The sequence below is a fragment of the Amblyomma mixtum genome, chromosome 3, assembly GCF_055824585.1.
Source record: "Amblyomma mixtum isolate Tamu chromosome 3, ASM5582458v1, whole genome shotgun sequence".
Classification (NCBI taxonomy): Eukaryota; Metazoa; Arthropoda; class Arachnida; order Ixodida; family Ixodidae; genus Amblyomma; species Amblyomma mixtum.
In genome coordinates, this window is record NC_143014.1 from 95094542 (window position 1) to 95110111 (window position 15570).

Below are 15570 nucleotides of genomic sequence, written 5' to 3' on the forward strand. Positions count from 1 at the left end.
TTGACTAATTAAGGGCAATTAAAAAAATGTTCTGAGGAGCGTCACGTGATGGCGAACAATGTGTCGTTGGTTTCAGCGGGCTGCGGTTTACCGATTTTTTTTTAAATCCTTGGTTCAAGTTACGTGAAACACCCTGTATGTCTGTAATTCGCACGGCTCTGCAGCTGCATGGTCCTCGCGCATGAACTCGCATTCTTCCTCGGGGCATCACGGAGACATCACGTGAACCGATTTCCTTCGTCACTAGAAGCAGGTTTTGTTCTACAGGGTACCGCTCTTGCGTTGTTAGTTTACTGTTATCCCGATGTGCCAGCCCGTGCTTTGCGACCGGGCCTGCCTCTGTCTCCAATGAAAGCCTCGACGATTCCTGCAGTAACAGAACTGGTGCTTCCACACATCCGCTGTGTTCTTTGCGTTACAGAACTATTATATGCGGAAACTGCCAAAGATAACGAAAGCAATAACTTGGCATTTTATAAAGAAAGAACGCAATGTGTTATTGCCTTGAAGAGTTCACTGGAGTCTCCAGTGCTTGGAGACAATGTCATCCTGACGACACGCGTACGCGTGTACAGGTAGAGCAATATACATGTACGGACGGTGGCGCGAAGCCGGATGGGCCTCTACCACGAAAGGATATCAATATCTTGTGGCCGCAACCAGAGGAGCCCCCGTGACAGACGCCAATCGGCGACAGCGCGCAGGCGCCGCCACGGACACCGCATCCGGCGGCCGCCACCTGAGACGCGCCGAGACGGCCGGGAGGCAGAGGCAGCCTCCCCCATGGCGCGCTCTTTCCTCCCGCTGCTCGTTCTTCTCCTGGCGACTGCTGCGCTGCGCACGGACGCCGTGTGCATCGTGCCCGACGAGCCTTTCCGGGAGATCCGCAACGCCAGCGAGCAGGTGCAGAAGCTCATCGCGCTCTTCCGCTCGGGGGCCGAGAAAGGTAGGAGGGCGCGCCCACATCTTGCTTTGCATTTAGCGGCGTGAATTGCATTTGCGTGGTAGCCGCGCAGAAAATAGATGCGTCAACAGCCTAAACGAAGGTAGAAATAGGACAGCCACGGTGACTTCTGCTGCTTGAGCAGAGAAAGGAAGAGCTGTAAGCATAGTTTCGTGATCGACTTCACGACGAGAAGCGAGAATTAAGTTTGTTGAATAAGAAATTTGCTTTGAATGGCTGTCCATTCAGCGTGACATATCGCATACGGCTGAATGTCAATGCAGCGTGCATGTACGAATGTCAGCGGGAAATGCGAACTTGCTCCAAACAATAGAAATTCAAATCACTTCACCCGAGCAACTCAAGCCCGTATAATCATGCATGGGGCATTTCCTTTTCTTCATCCAGTTAATGGCCACGTTCCCTCGAAGGACTTTCTCGTCTCATGGCCAACGCCTTAGAGCTACTTTTGTGTTCAGCCTGCTACGTCGTTCACCCAGCTGCGCGCCCGGCACGAGCAATGAACGCGCTGTGCCCGCAATCACGAGGGCAAAGCACGTTAGTTCTGAGGTTTTCAAGTGCGAGCCGCACAGTCACGGCCGATACGACACCTAGCGAAAAGAGAGAGTTTAGAGGCATCGTGTTTCTTGGCGTGCCTCGCACGCAACCCGTCAGCACTTGCAACCGCGCGCAGGTACGACGTACCGCGAGCTGTCGCAGTTCGCAGACCGGTTTGGGAGCCGCATGCTGGGCAGTGTGCAGTTGGAGAAGTCCATCGACAACCTATTGGAGCGCTTCAAGCTCGACCACTTCCAGGACGTGCACACCGAGGACGTGTTGGCCGTGAGATGGCGCCGACAACACGAGGAAGCGCGTCTGGTGCGCCCCGAGGAGCACCCGCTCCGCGTGCTGGGCCTGGGGGGATCGTCCGGAACGCCGCCCGGCGGCGTCACGGCGCCCCTCGACGTGGTCAAGTCGTTCGCCGAGCTCGAGATGAAGGGAGCCAGCGTAAGAGCCGGACGCGGTGCCTATACGCCACAGGGTTAGGTTAGGTGTAGAAAAGGCATTCACCCTGCGGCGCCATCATAGCACTGCTAGCAATGCTTGCATAGAAGGGCAGACACTCTGATATAACAAGCTTATACATACATACATACATACATACATGCATACATACATACATACATACATACATACATACATACATACATACATACATACATACATACATACATACATACATACATACATACATACATACATACATACATACATACACGCGCACGCACGCACGCACGCACATACATACATACATGCATACATACATACATACATACATACACACGCGCACGCACGCACGCACGCACATACATACATACATACATACATACATACATACATACATACATACATACATACATACATACATACATACATACATACATACATACATACATACATACATACATACATACATACATACATACATAGAAGAGAAGCCAACAACCACAGAAACCAAGGGACACAGGGATTCTTAATTTATTTTGTGGTGTTGATCAACTTAGAATATTACTGAATATGTTATCGCTAAAGCTAATTGATTAGAAAAGCAGAAGAAAAAACAACCACATGCCGCCGGTGGGAACTGAATCGATGACCTCCGAATTACGCGGCCGGTGCTCTACCGGAGGTCGTGGGTTCGGTTCCCACCGGCGGCATGTGGTTGTTTTTTCTTCTGCTTTTCTAATCAATTAGCTTTAAACGATAACATATTCAGCAATATTCTAAATCGAACAACAGCACAAAATAAATAAATAAATTTAAAACATCCCCTGTGTCCCATGGTTTCTGTGGCTGTTGGCTTCTCTCTCATATATATATATATATATATATATATATATATAAAGCCCAATAGTGTAAAGTCATCTAAGACTTTACACTATTGGGCTTTCTGTGCTAGGAGAGTTAAGGAGCCTTAGTGAATTAAGGAGCCTCAGTAATAGTAGTCAAAAGTTAACTATTCAATATTAGTTAACCAGCTTGCTAGTTGGCACTAGCAGATCGCTTTTTGAACTCAAAAAGCCTGTGTTTAAAAATAGTGCGAAGTCTTAGTGTATATATATATATATATATATATATATATATATATATATATATATATATATATATATATATATATATATATATATATATATATAGTGCTTCACTTAAATCATCTAAGACTTTACACTATTGGGCTTTTTGTGTTAGAAGAGTTAAGGAGCCTTAGTAAATTAAGGCGCCTCAGGAATAGAATTCAAAAGTTAACGATTAAGTATTAGTTAACCAGCCTGCTAGTTGGCACTAGCAGAGCGCTTCTTGAACTCAAAAAGCCTGTGTTTAAAAATAGTGCAAAGTCTTGGGTGAAACATCCTGTATATACCAGGTGTTTCAGAGAAGCTGATCTCTAATTTTTAAAAATAGGGTTTCTGGGGTAAACACAAGCTACTTGCGGCGTAATAATACCAGTGTTGGCGGGCGTCAAAAAACAGGCGAATCCTGTTAAGTAGTGAAGTGATTAACTAAATTCTAATAATTAACTTTTTAACTATTACCGATAGGCACCTGTCTGCAATCAGAGACTTGTAGCCGGCCGTTATTAATAGCCATATCGGTTTTTAAAATATCGAAAGCGTGATCACCCTTGTCGGTGTGGCTCGGCTAATTTGGGCCATTTGTCGCTCCATTCGAAAATCGTGCACTGACGGCAGGGCGCAGAGCGACGTCAATCAAATCGCGACACCCCGTGACGAACGTACAACATGGCATTCTCTTCCCCGCCCGTGCTGCAGTGCTCCCCGCTCCTCGCCACTTCGCTGCTCCAGTGCGGGCGGGGAAGAGAATGCCACGTTGTACGTTCGTCACGGGGTGTCGCGATTTGATTGACGTCGCTCTGCGCCCTGCCGTCAGTGCACGATTTTCGAATGGGGCGACAAATGGCCCAAATTAGCCGAGCCACACCGACGAGGGTAATCACGCTTTCGATATTTTAAAAACCGATATGGCTATTAATAACGGCCGGCCACAAGTCTCTGATTGCAGACAGGTGCCTATCGGTCATAGTTAAAAAGTTAATTATTAGAATTTAGTTAATCCCTTCACTAAACAGGATTCGCCGGTGTTTTGACGCCCGCCAACACTGGTATTACTACGCCGCAAGAAGCTTGTGTTTACCTCAGAAACCCTATTTTTAAAAATTAACGATCATGTTCTCTGAAACACCTGGTATATCAGGCGTTTCAGGGAAGACTAACAAATTTTCAAAAATAGGTTTTTGGGGTAAAAATATGACTTTTGCGGCATAGTATTACCAGTGTTGGCAGACAACGGAAAGCCCGTGAATTGTCTTTAGTAAGCTTGTTAACTAATTGCCGATAATTAACTTTTTAACTATCACAGCTAGGCAACGCGTTGCACTTATAGATTTGTAGCCGGTCGATAGTAATCAGTATTTAGAATTTCGGAAACGCGATTATTCTTGGCGCCTTGACTTGACAAAATTTGGCTTCATCGTTCCAAAATACATGCGCTTTCGACAAGCATATACAGGCAAAGCAACCATTCCAGTGCATGTAACTAGTCAAGAAAGCCAAATTTTGTCGAGCCACAGCGCCAAGGGTAATCACGTTTTCGAAAGTCTAAAAACTGATATGGCTGTTACTAACAGGCGGCTACAAATCTCTCGTTGCAACTAGGCGCCTAACTCTACTAGTTAAAAAGCTAATTATAAAAAATTAGTAACCAGTTTACTACTTAAGACGATTCTCCGGTTTTCTTGTGTCCGCCAACACTGGTAATACTATGCTGAAAAAGCCACATTTTGACCTCAAAAAACCTATTTTTGAAACTTTTTAAACACCTTCTCTGAAACGCCTGGTATATACAGGGTGTTTCACCTAAGACTTTACACAATTTTTAAAAATAGGTTTTTTGAGTTGAGCGCTTTTTTCGGCATAGCATTGCCAGCGTAGTGCATCAGAATACAGCTAAGACGTGCTAACTAGTAGGCTGGTTAACTAACATTGAATAGTTGACTTCTTAACTATTATTGTTAGGCTCCTTAATTACTGCACTTTAAGTAATATCCATATCAACATTTATAATTTACAAAAAGCGGCTACCCTCGGCGCTGTGGCCCATCAAATTTTGGCTACATATCGCGCCAAAATGCATGCGCTTTCGAGAAGCCTGCAGAACAAAGCAACTCCTCCAGGGCACGTAACTCGTCGAAATAGCCAAAATTTGTTGTCACAGCGCCGGGAGCAACCGTGTTTTCGAAATTCTAAAAACTGATATGGATATTATTTACGGTGGGCTAGACGCCTCTCAATAATTAAGGAGCTTAACAGTAATAGTTAAAAAGGTAACTATTCAACAGTAGATAACCAGCCTGCTAGTTAGCAAGTTATTTGCTTTATTCGGATGTACTATGCACCGCTGAAAATGCTATGCCGAAAAAAGCGCTCTTCTAACTCAAAGAGCCTAGTTTTAAAAATTATGTTATGTTTTAGGTGAAACACCGTGTATATCAGGTCGTAACCTTTCACCTGTCGCTGTTAATGGGTCACTGCAACACTTCCGATTAGGGTAAATAAACTCACCAAGTCATTAGTCACCAAGTCATGAACGTCGCCAGACCTGCCAGTCACGTGCGCAATGACGAAATAGCTGCCTCTCTAGGTAAATCAAAAAATCAAACGACGGAATGTTTGCAGTAGAGATGACGTTTCACTGTGTTGGGCCGATGGAGAGGTGTCTTGCTTTTAGTGTTCTCGAGGGAAGGAAAAATGCAAAGGGTAAATTTAGATTCCCGATAACTATGCTTCCGCAAATTGCTGCTGGAGGAGATTCATAAATCTTTCTCAAAGTTGAACGCTTATCGCACGTTTTTTTGAAAATGTTTCATGAGTCCCTCTATGGTAGTTCAGAGGTCACATACTTTCGGTTGCGTGTAACTTCGCTATCTTGAAAGTAACGGGTGAAAGTAACTGCGCTAAACCGCTGCTAAAATCCACTCTGATCCCTCAATGAAAATGCGACACTAATAAAACAAGCAGTGATTGGCGAAACAGATTGCTAGGTGGCTTTTAGCCGCTTACGTTGTCGCAACACGCTGAAACAACTGGCTGTACCCATGACCGCAATTTTACAAGGCGGAATCAAAAGAACATGTACGCCACCACCTACCGACCGTAACCAATTGAGCCCAGCCGGTGTTATTCTCGCGCTTCGATAACTGCCCCACGGGGCAAAATTGGATGCAAAAGGAGCTTACCTCCACGCATTGCACATTGGACCAGGAAAAAGAACTTACCTGCACTGAGTTGCCAATGAAAGCTGTAGCTTGTTTGGCAATGCCCTGCAACGAGATACACCACAGCCCGCGGCTGTCGCCCCGCAGGTGAGCGGCCACATCGTGCTGTACATGCCGGAGTGGAAGGGCCACGGCAGCTACGCCGGCTACTTGCTGCAGGGTACCTCGAAAGCTGCGCGGCTGGGTGCGTTGGGTGCGCTGTTCCGCGCCCCCGAACCGCTAACCGGAACCGCGCTCTTCGCGGGACTCACGGGCTACGAGAAGGACGCACCGCGCATCGCCGCCGCGGTGCTCACCAAGCAAGACGCCGACCTGCTTGCGCGCATGGTCGACCGAAGTAAGCACTGTCGCGGCTTGCCGCTATCTTCTCTGTTCTGCAGCCGAAAAGTGAATGGGCGGTCTTAAGCGAAAGCACTAAAATAGCGATTAGCCTTTGTAGACGGTTGTGCTAGAGACAACCAGTCAGAGTTTGATGAATCTCGCGGAGCCTGAAACCAATCAACGATAATATGGAGAAAAAAAAAACATTGTTCTAAGGAATTGTAGTTTCGACGACGCCTCGAGTATGAGATTGCCCCAACTGCTGATTTTTGAGCGCAACCTCACTGCCAGGTTACGCTTGACTAATCAGAAAACAGTGTGTTCTGTGCTCTTTTCAAAGGCTCCGGAGAGACCGCAACAGGGGCCGGCGCTAGAGCTCCTAAGTTGAAGCACTGCACACGCCGCTGAGCGCTTCACTGACGCCGAGAGTCTGCGTTCGGCTAAGTCACTTCAAAACGATGCTAAGCTGGCCTCCTTGTTGCAGGGGGTACGAGCGGAACGAAAGTGACCCGGTGCAGTGGCAGTTCATGCAACATGCACCAGCTCGAGCACGATGCCAATTGCTTTGCTTGCACCTTTAAAGCACCATGAGGATCAAATGAAACACGTAGAAGAATAATTTTAATGGGAACAGAAAGTGAGAAGATCTTAGTCGAAGGACACTGACTACGAGAGGAGTTGACTTCTATACTTCGATAGCTCAAAGAGCGCAGCGTGGAGCTGTTAATTGTTCCTTCCGGTATGCCCTTCCAACCGCTAGGACTTTTGTTTTCGTCTTCTCGTTTAAGTCGTCGTCTTCGCGTTTCATTGGACGCTCGTGGTATGTCAGCGCCGCAGTGAGGCCGTAACACAGGAGACAAGGAGTCGTTTATTATGCCGGGGTTTTGAAGTAGGCGCATAATCTTTATAACGAGAGATTTACAAGTGCGCCCTTGAAACACATTATTACGCACAGGATCATTCACTGTTAGGGTGAACATGAGCCCGCCACATGTTAGAGACTTGCAAATTAGTAAGCAGGTGCAGGCAGCGCGCGAAGTTGTCATGGTTCCCGTCTTATTGCGCATGCGGTATCATGACCATACGACTCCCACGTGACGCTCTACGAAGCTGTAGTATAACTTGATCACGAGCTCCCGCGTTCACTCTTTAGAGTGGACGACCCTGAACATGAACTGCAGGAAAGAGCACACGTATAGCAACCGGCATTGAGCGACAACGTTGTGCAACGAAACGAAAACAGCGATAGGTTATATCCGTCTAGCCTTCGCTTACTATAGCAGCGGCAGCCACCACAGAGTAAAAGATAAAAGCTTAGAATTTAATGAGGAAGTGAAATTACTTTACGTTCCCCAAGGGTTCAGCTACATCTGACCGACCGCCGAAAGCTGGCAGTGCAGAAAAAAAAAAAGCACCTGGGCCCGGCATAAGATTGTACGGCCTGCACACGGAGAGGTAGCATGTCGCCGCAGTTCCTGACTTCGCATAATCCTCGAAGTCAGTGGAAGCTTATTCTCTTTCTATCTGATATGAACGGTATATACAGGTAACTCACGTGGCTGTTCCGAGTAATGCTTCATCGCATTGCGGAACAAAAGCACAAAGGCTTCTTTAGAACCCCATTTCGGTCATCTCTGAAAAAAAAAAAAGAAAGACCTCCTCAGAAAGTTGATGAGCATGATCCGTGAGTCTTTCGCTATTTTCTGTCTTACTAATATGAGAGGTCTGCGAGCGTTTCAGCTTTCGCGGACACGGTCTGCTGTGACACCAATCATTGTTTCGTGCGAGATTCGTCCCTTCTGTATTCCTGCATGCGTATGTGTGTCATTGCGTGCCTTGTTTGACGAGTGTCGCTTGGCTGCAGGACAAGAAGTCGTCGTCCACATGCGCATGGACCCCGGCGAGCCGCAGCAAGTCGTTTCGAGAAACATACTGGTCGAGTGGAAGGGGAGCAAGTACCCCAAGGAGGTGACCTCAACCTTCCTGCCAGACAACCTGGCTCAGCGTTCGAACGCGACGCTCAGAGGGCGTCGAGAAGATAAGAGAACTGCGCGAGTTGATACGCGTTCATGCTCACCCAGCGCAAAAAGACAACGGGCAAAGCCAGGCGCTAGACGACAAAAGAGCTCGTGTTTTTTTTTGTTTTTTTTTGGGGGGGGGGGGAGGACAGTGTCGTCTCTGCTTGTTCGTTGTCTTTTTGCGCTGAGTCGAGAAGACAGCGGAGGGTCCAGGGCACGAGAATTTTGCTTTGAGAACTGGTTACCTGGCAGCGAGCCCGATTGTCGTCGCTGTCTGCAGCGCGGACACGAAACAGTGAAGATGATGACGACAGACACAGCGGCGAGGAGATAGGGCGCAAAAAGACAATGCCGTGAAAAGGAGAAAAGGCAGCGCTAACTGCAAGGCTGTGTTAGTCTCTTTCTGACATCTCTGTCTTTGCGCGCTACGCCGCAATGTACAACCAAGTGGCCCAAAAATCAGCTCCACAGACACGGAAATGATCAAGAGATGACGAGACAATCAAGGGCCGTGAAATGATACTTACTAAGGTTAGCAAAAGCTCACAAGCGATCGGTATTCCTCACCGCAAAAATCTCAAGTTAGCATCATTAAAGGCAACCTGAAAGGAATTATTCAGAATTCGTCGAGATTAAAGGATTCGAATATATGAAGGATTCGAATATATGAAGCTTGTAGGTTAGGAATAACAAGTTGTTTTGCATTTAACGTGGTGACGTAATCACCTATTAAAGCCGTGACGATCTTCAAGCTTCTCCTCGCAGCATCGGACAAGTGCAGAGGAACTAGATGATGACGTCATTGTGGCGTTTCAGATTTGCACTGCCCTCGCCCATATCCTGTCGTGTGTATAGTCCGATGCCGCGTTACAACGCTTTGTGGCCTTTACCTTCGGTGGCGTTGGTTCTCTTCCTCCGAGCTAATGTTTCTGCGTTGGAAATGTACCGCCGCTCTAGACAACGTCATCACCAGGCTCTCTGCCGCCCACTGAGTGCAGCGGAGAAGCCTGAACTACCGCATCTTTAATCAGCGATTGCGCCATTTTAAACGCCAGCATCTGCCCTTTTCACTCATTCCAACCCTTCAAGCGCATCGAATTCTAAAACCTCTTCATTTGCGCTTTAAAGTCCAGGATTTCCGCGATTGAAAATGATGCTCCTATTCTCCCCCCTCAACTCATGCACGCCGACATTCCAGAAAAAAAAAAAAATGAGAGAACAGGTCAGGACTGCGCCCCGTCCCGTGCAGTCCCCCCCCCCCCCCCCCCCCCTTAACTTGGGCACGCCCAATAAGAAGGCTGGCAAAGATTCCTCGCTCTACATAACTGGGGGAAGGGACGGCTAAGAACGCATGGTGAGATGTCACCCTAATCGTTTGCAAGCCGCGTTCAAAAAAAAAAAAATATTTGTAAATATGGGGTCCACACAAAACTTTTAAATTTGACTCGAATACTCACAAAGACCACGTCTACTAGATGTGTTGCATTAGGATATGGCCGTCAAAATCATTTCAGGGTTCATTTAATGTTCGTTTTTCTGAGTCCTAAGTTAACTGTCTTCTGTTGGCGTCGTTCTCTTTCTCTCTCATCGTTTCTGTGTCTCTCGTCTTTATCTGCACCAGCATGCTTCAACGCTGCCTTCCTCCACTGGCCCAGCAGCAGGTTTTGTAAAAAGATGACCACGTTTTCGCTCTAGCATCCGTACAGCCTTGTGAATGAAAAAGCATGCTTGTGTGCACGCACGTAGGCAGAAAATTTTTCTAGAGGGGCCCAAGGCAATTTTTTGCAATGAGAGGGGGCATCTTGGAGGTGCATGATCAGGGAGAAAGATTGGGGAGAGGGGGAGCTGGATTTCGAGGAGAGCCCGGGCCCCCTCGTGTCCGGCCTGTATTGCGCCCTGGTTACATATTTCGTCTCCTGAAGCCCCCGCCGCGAGTAGGCAGTGGTCGCTATCAGGAATATCTGCTGCAGTCCTTTTCAAATGTGTCGCGAAAAAATAACCTGCCAGACATGTATGCCTCCACCTGGAATCAAGAAGTGACAGCCCCTTTAAATGCTCGCGCTGCCAGGCCTGCGAGGGCCATGTCACCATAGATGTAGCATTAATGAGCGCCCACACCCTAGGGCACACGTACCTTATGGCATCATATTTCCTTGGGCCAGTGTGCGCACCCCGACGACCTCGGTTGCGACATGTTGCAACAATTACTTCGCCTATCCCGGAGGAAGTCATTTGTGCAGCTAGCTATACAACTCTTTTAAAAAGAACGGGGAGTAGACAGAGAGAGAAAAGAGAGGCTCCAGTTTCTACAAGCTGTGTCGCTGCAGTGTGCTGTTGACAGGGAGGCAACAGGGGCTAGCTTAGACCAGTGATCGTCGTTTTGTCCCTAGTGGTAGCGCGTGGAATCCATCAGTGTGTGCTCTTGCTGCGCTCGCAGTACGTGCTGGTCGGCGCGCACATCGACAGCTGGGACATCGGCCAAGGCGCGGCGGACAACGCGGCCGCCGTGTTCATCGTGTGGCGCGCGCTGTCGGCGCTCAAGCGGCTGGGGCTGCAGCCCAAGCGCACCGTGCGCTTCGTCGTGTGGACGGCGCGCGAGCAGGGCATGGAGGGCGCCACCGAGTTCTTCCGGCGCTACGCCGCCGACAGCGGCAACACGAGCATGGCGCTGGAGCTGGACCTGGCGGCCTTCGCGCCCACGGGCCTGGCGCTGTCCAACGTGCGCAACAACGACACCGTCTGCATCGTGCGCGAGATGCTCAAGGAGTTCGAGTCCATCGACGCCAACGGGCTCACGCGCGGCGGCGGAGCGCCTGAGCTGCGCCTCTGGCGCGAGGCGGGCGTCCCCGTGGCCGGCTTCAACACGGCCTGGTACTTCCACGACGACATGCGCCACTCGGAGGCCGACTCCGTGTCCGGCATCCAGAGCGGGGATCTGGACCTGAGCGCCTCCATGGTCGCAGGCCTGGTACACATGCTGGGCCAAATGGAGAGGAAGCTGCCGCGCTAGGAGGCCGCCGCTTCGGCGCTCTTCGTGGAAGGCGCATCGGAGACGGAGCGCTTCGTCGCACCCGCCCAGATTGAAGTATGCCCGAGCAATGTAGGGTCTCGTGGCAATTACCCCTCATGTAATACCCTGTAACACGAGAATAAACAAACACGTTTGCATCTTCGACGAGCGATTGCTACGGGCTTTTCAAAGCTTCCTGGCCACTTGCTATAGAAGGCTCTAGTGTGGCGGAGTTGTACGTAACAAATGGGCTTTAGAATTCAAGCTGCCTGTTCCAGGCCTACTCTCTTACAGGCAAAGGTGTACAAGCGGTTTTATTACAGGTTAATGCCAACGCCTTTTTTTAGGTGTGTCACCACCCGCCGCACCACCCGCCGCCAACATAGCGGAGCAGACGCCTGCGTGGTCACAGCCAACGGAGGCGTTGTCACAGCACACGAGCAAATAGCCCTTGACTAGGTGCATTGGCAATAAAGGTTGTTTGCCACCACTACCACCACACGAACAGAGAAGAATATCAATGAAGAAAAACCGTAAGAAAAACCTCGCGCATAAGGTCGTTGAACGATTGTTTGATTCTGATCCGCAAGTTTGCGGACCGCACATTTTAAGTCCGCATGCGGGCATTCGAAGGAAGGTGTCTTGTAAGTACATATTACGATCAGTTTTGCTACCTGCGAGTGTGCTCCAGCGTTCCGATTCATAGAGTGGCGTGCCCAGCGGCACAGGCATGAAGATTTCTTGCGGGTATTGTGGCTCATGCGAGACATCCTTTGCATCAACGTTTCCAGCTGCTAGGTTTTTCGTCGAAGGTAAAACCGCGATCGTCTGCGACGGCCATAGATCTCGACCGGAGCGGCCGACCCCGACGTACAGGGGCGATGGAAAGAAATGCCAAGAGATGTAGACGCTCCGCTGTTCGCATTTCTTTTCATAACGCTTTTACTTGGGTGGTAGCAAAAAGACGCTATAGAGTCGTCCGTGATGCATTCTATATATGACGACTCTAACGTCTTTCTCTTACCACCCCTGCAGGTGAAAGCGCGATGAAAAGAAATTCGAACAGGGGAGCGCGTAGGCGCCGCGTTGTTCGCGTTTCTCTCCATCGCTATCACACACGTGAACGATTTCACCACAAACGCAACATCGCAGGCAAATTTTAACGTTTCTATCGTAGAAAATGAGAAAAACGTGTCACACGTCACGATAGTGTACAACTCCTCGTTCGATCGACCCGTGCAGGACTGCAATATAGGTTCAGGATTTTTATTGCGCAAATTCGCCCTTTCGGCATGTGAATTAAATGAAAATGTTTAGGCTGGTTTTTGATTATTTCAGCCCGATAATGAGCTAAGTTAACAGTACATATTGCTATTAATCATATAATTTCAAAATTCACATTTATTTTTCAGCTGGGTAAGATGGTGTACTTCAATTCATTTAGCTACAGTTTATTTTATTAGCACATTGCAGTGTTTTTAGACGTACTTAGTTGCCTTTTCTGAGAGAAAAAAATAATTGAACTTGCAGCTTTTCCAAATCCTTGCATGCACTGTAGTTGCCACTGTAATACAGGCCTCCCCACTGGCTCCATTCTGGCTTATACTATCGTTAGTATAAGTTAAAATCATTGGTGTTTGGTTTCATGAGGACACGGCTTCGTATCAGATTTAGCTGGATCAGCAGGATGAGTCAATATACAAGCTCTATTGCACTGTGGTAAAAGTAACTCATGACTGTAATCCTGTCTCCTGAATATGTCGTATCGTACACTCGTTTCAAGAAGCCCTCAGCTAACCTGCAATAAATTAATTATCTAAAAAAATGCATATGTGCAAGTGCGGGTCTGTGCCGGCTACAAATGCCAACAAGGCCCGGTGTTAGGGCCCATGCGTCCAGATTTTCGTGTCTGGTGGTTGGCTGTGGTGGTAATCCTGCCTGCCGAGGTGCAGCTTGCATGCCGTCCAAAGTCCGGGCCAAGTTAGCAAGAAGTGGTCTGTCGTCGCTTCTGTAGCGGGAACGGGGCAAAATGGGCAGATCGGGAGAGGAGTCTGCGATGTTCAGAAGGGCCTGACCGCTGGCTTCAGAGCAGCCTCTTATGCCGAAGGGCATATTTGCGCAATAAAAAACAATGCCGGCTATGAATGCTCAAGAAACATGATGATGGCGTATGCAGCTTCTTTATTTTGAAACAAGCGTGCAAATTCCACGTCACAAAAATTTAGGAGGGAGACGAAACTCAAGGCTGTGTTTAGCCTGGTCTTTTGATTCTTGGGCCACTGTCCTTTGTGGTTTGTTCGAAACAGATGCTGTGCAACTCTCTCACTCCTTTCTAACTGTCCCCTCACCTCTTTCTTTTCACTCTTACACACTGCCTGCTATCCTTTATTTCCGCTGCCCCAGCTCAGGTGCTTCCAGCAGCGATAGCAGATGCCGGGGCTAGCAACAATCTTTTCCTTCCATTTATTATGTTTTTACTAAAACCAATTACTACTACTACTACTCTAACATTTACATTACGCTGCATATTTGATTTGCGCACTAAAGAAAAGTTCGGAAAACATGCTTATTGTACAGCAGGCTAGTTGTTGAAAATCAAGCATGCTGTATGTCTGCATCGCAGGCATTCATGGTAAAGTTGGTTGTAACAGTATGGAAAAAAAAAACTGATTACAGAATGACATCAAAAGGCTCCAGAAAGAAGGAATTGTGGCAATCAGTCTTTCATCCAGCTGTTGAAAAACTTAACGTAACAAAATTGTTAAGAGGAATGATTCATATAAAAGGCCATATACATGTTTCTGACTAGCATGTGACAACTTTAATTAGCAGTTAGAAAAAATCGCATGCAAACAAGCAGATAGATCTTTTCCATTTGTCTTCATTTTATGCAACACACCTTCTTTCCTCTTATTTTATGCATTATTTCATGCATGGAAGTATATTATAAACAACCGGGATGATGGGATGTTTCTAATTTACAGCTGCTATGCATATGACGGCGTATCTTAATGTGGCCATGTTGTCAAGATCTCTGTGAGGACCCAAATTTAATTAGCAGTTAGAATAGTGCAATAGTGAAAAAAGTAGCAGAGAATGTGCTATATAGGCAAGGCTGCAACTTTTTTTTATTTAACAACGGTGTAGGCAAACAGATGTGCTGTGCTTGCCTTTAGCCTCATCTTCATATGTGTTTATCTGGAAATTGCAGTAATTAATTGAATACTTCTATGTACAACCTGGCCGCTGTCTGTCAGCCTATAATGCCATCAGACAATGCAAAACCTGGCCTGCACGTAAAAGAGTGGGGAGTTCTGTTATGAGTGACTTGATCTTCCTTGGAAAAACATAAAAAGGAGTATGCGTAGCCTATGTGACCCTGCTGCATGCCGTCACTCCATGAGTATGGCATTTTATTCACCAAGACAAAAGCCTTCCACAGCCATTCACTTAGTGACATCTGTTTGCCTACACCGTTGTTAAATAAAAAAAAATGTTGCAGCCTTGCCCATATAACACATTCTCTGCTACTTTTTCACTATTGCAAACGTCTACTTCCCTGTAGGCGCGCACAGTACACACTGTGTGTATGCCTTACTGAGCGGCGCAAGCAGTGTAGTCTTCGCAGGGGACTTTAATTCTCACATCAGTGTCTGGCGTTGCCGCTCAGGCTCCCGCAGTGAGCTTCTCTGGTCATGGATGTCTATGAATGCCGTGCGCTGCTGCTATTCCGGAGCTGTCACCTTTATGATAGGAGCGTCTCGATCAGTCATCGATTTATTTATTTATTTCATAAATACTGCCGACTGCCCTTTGGCGGTCAAGGCAGGAGTGCACAAAAATAAAAAAAATTACAAAGTAGTAACAACAAAATTAACAGCAATTAACAACAGCGTTAACAGCTCGTCGGGTTGGGGTATCTGCA

The 15570-nt window shown here is 47.6% G+C and overlaps 1 protein-coding gene across 1 annotated transcript; it reads left to right on the forward strand.

Annotated features, from left to right (window-relative positions):
- The first annotated feature begins 694 nt into the window (after positions 1-694).
- LOC149351011 (carboxypeptidase Q-like) lies at positions 695-11813 on the forward strand. Its single transcript, XM_089580201.1, has 5 exons — positions 695-946; positions 1638-1951; positions 6384-6633; positions 8482-8585; positions 11073-11813. The coding sequence occupies exons 1-5, from the start codon at positions 784-786 to the stop codon at positions 11643-11645; spliced, it is 1404 nt and encodes a 467-aa protein (XP_089436327.1). The 5' UTR covers positions 695-783; the 3' UTR covers positions 11646-11813.
- The last annotated feature ends 3757 nt before the right edge of the window (positions 11814-15570 follow it).

Bases quoted from the DNA above. Each gene is read 5' to 3' on its own strand.
- LOC149351011 (XM_089580201.1), top strand. From the start codon at position 784: ATGGCGCGCTCTTTCCTCCCGCTGCTCGTTCTTCTCCTGGCGACTGCT. The intron at 947-1,637 runs GTAGGAGGGCGC...AACCGCGCGCAG, and splicing joins CCGCTCGGGGGCCGAGAAAG to GTACGACGTACCGCGAGCTG. The intron at 1,952-6,383 runs GTAAGAGCCGGA...GTCGCCCCGCAG, and splicing joins TCGAGATGAAGGGAGCCAGC to GTGAGCGGCCACATCGTGCT.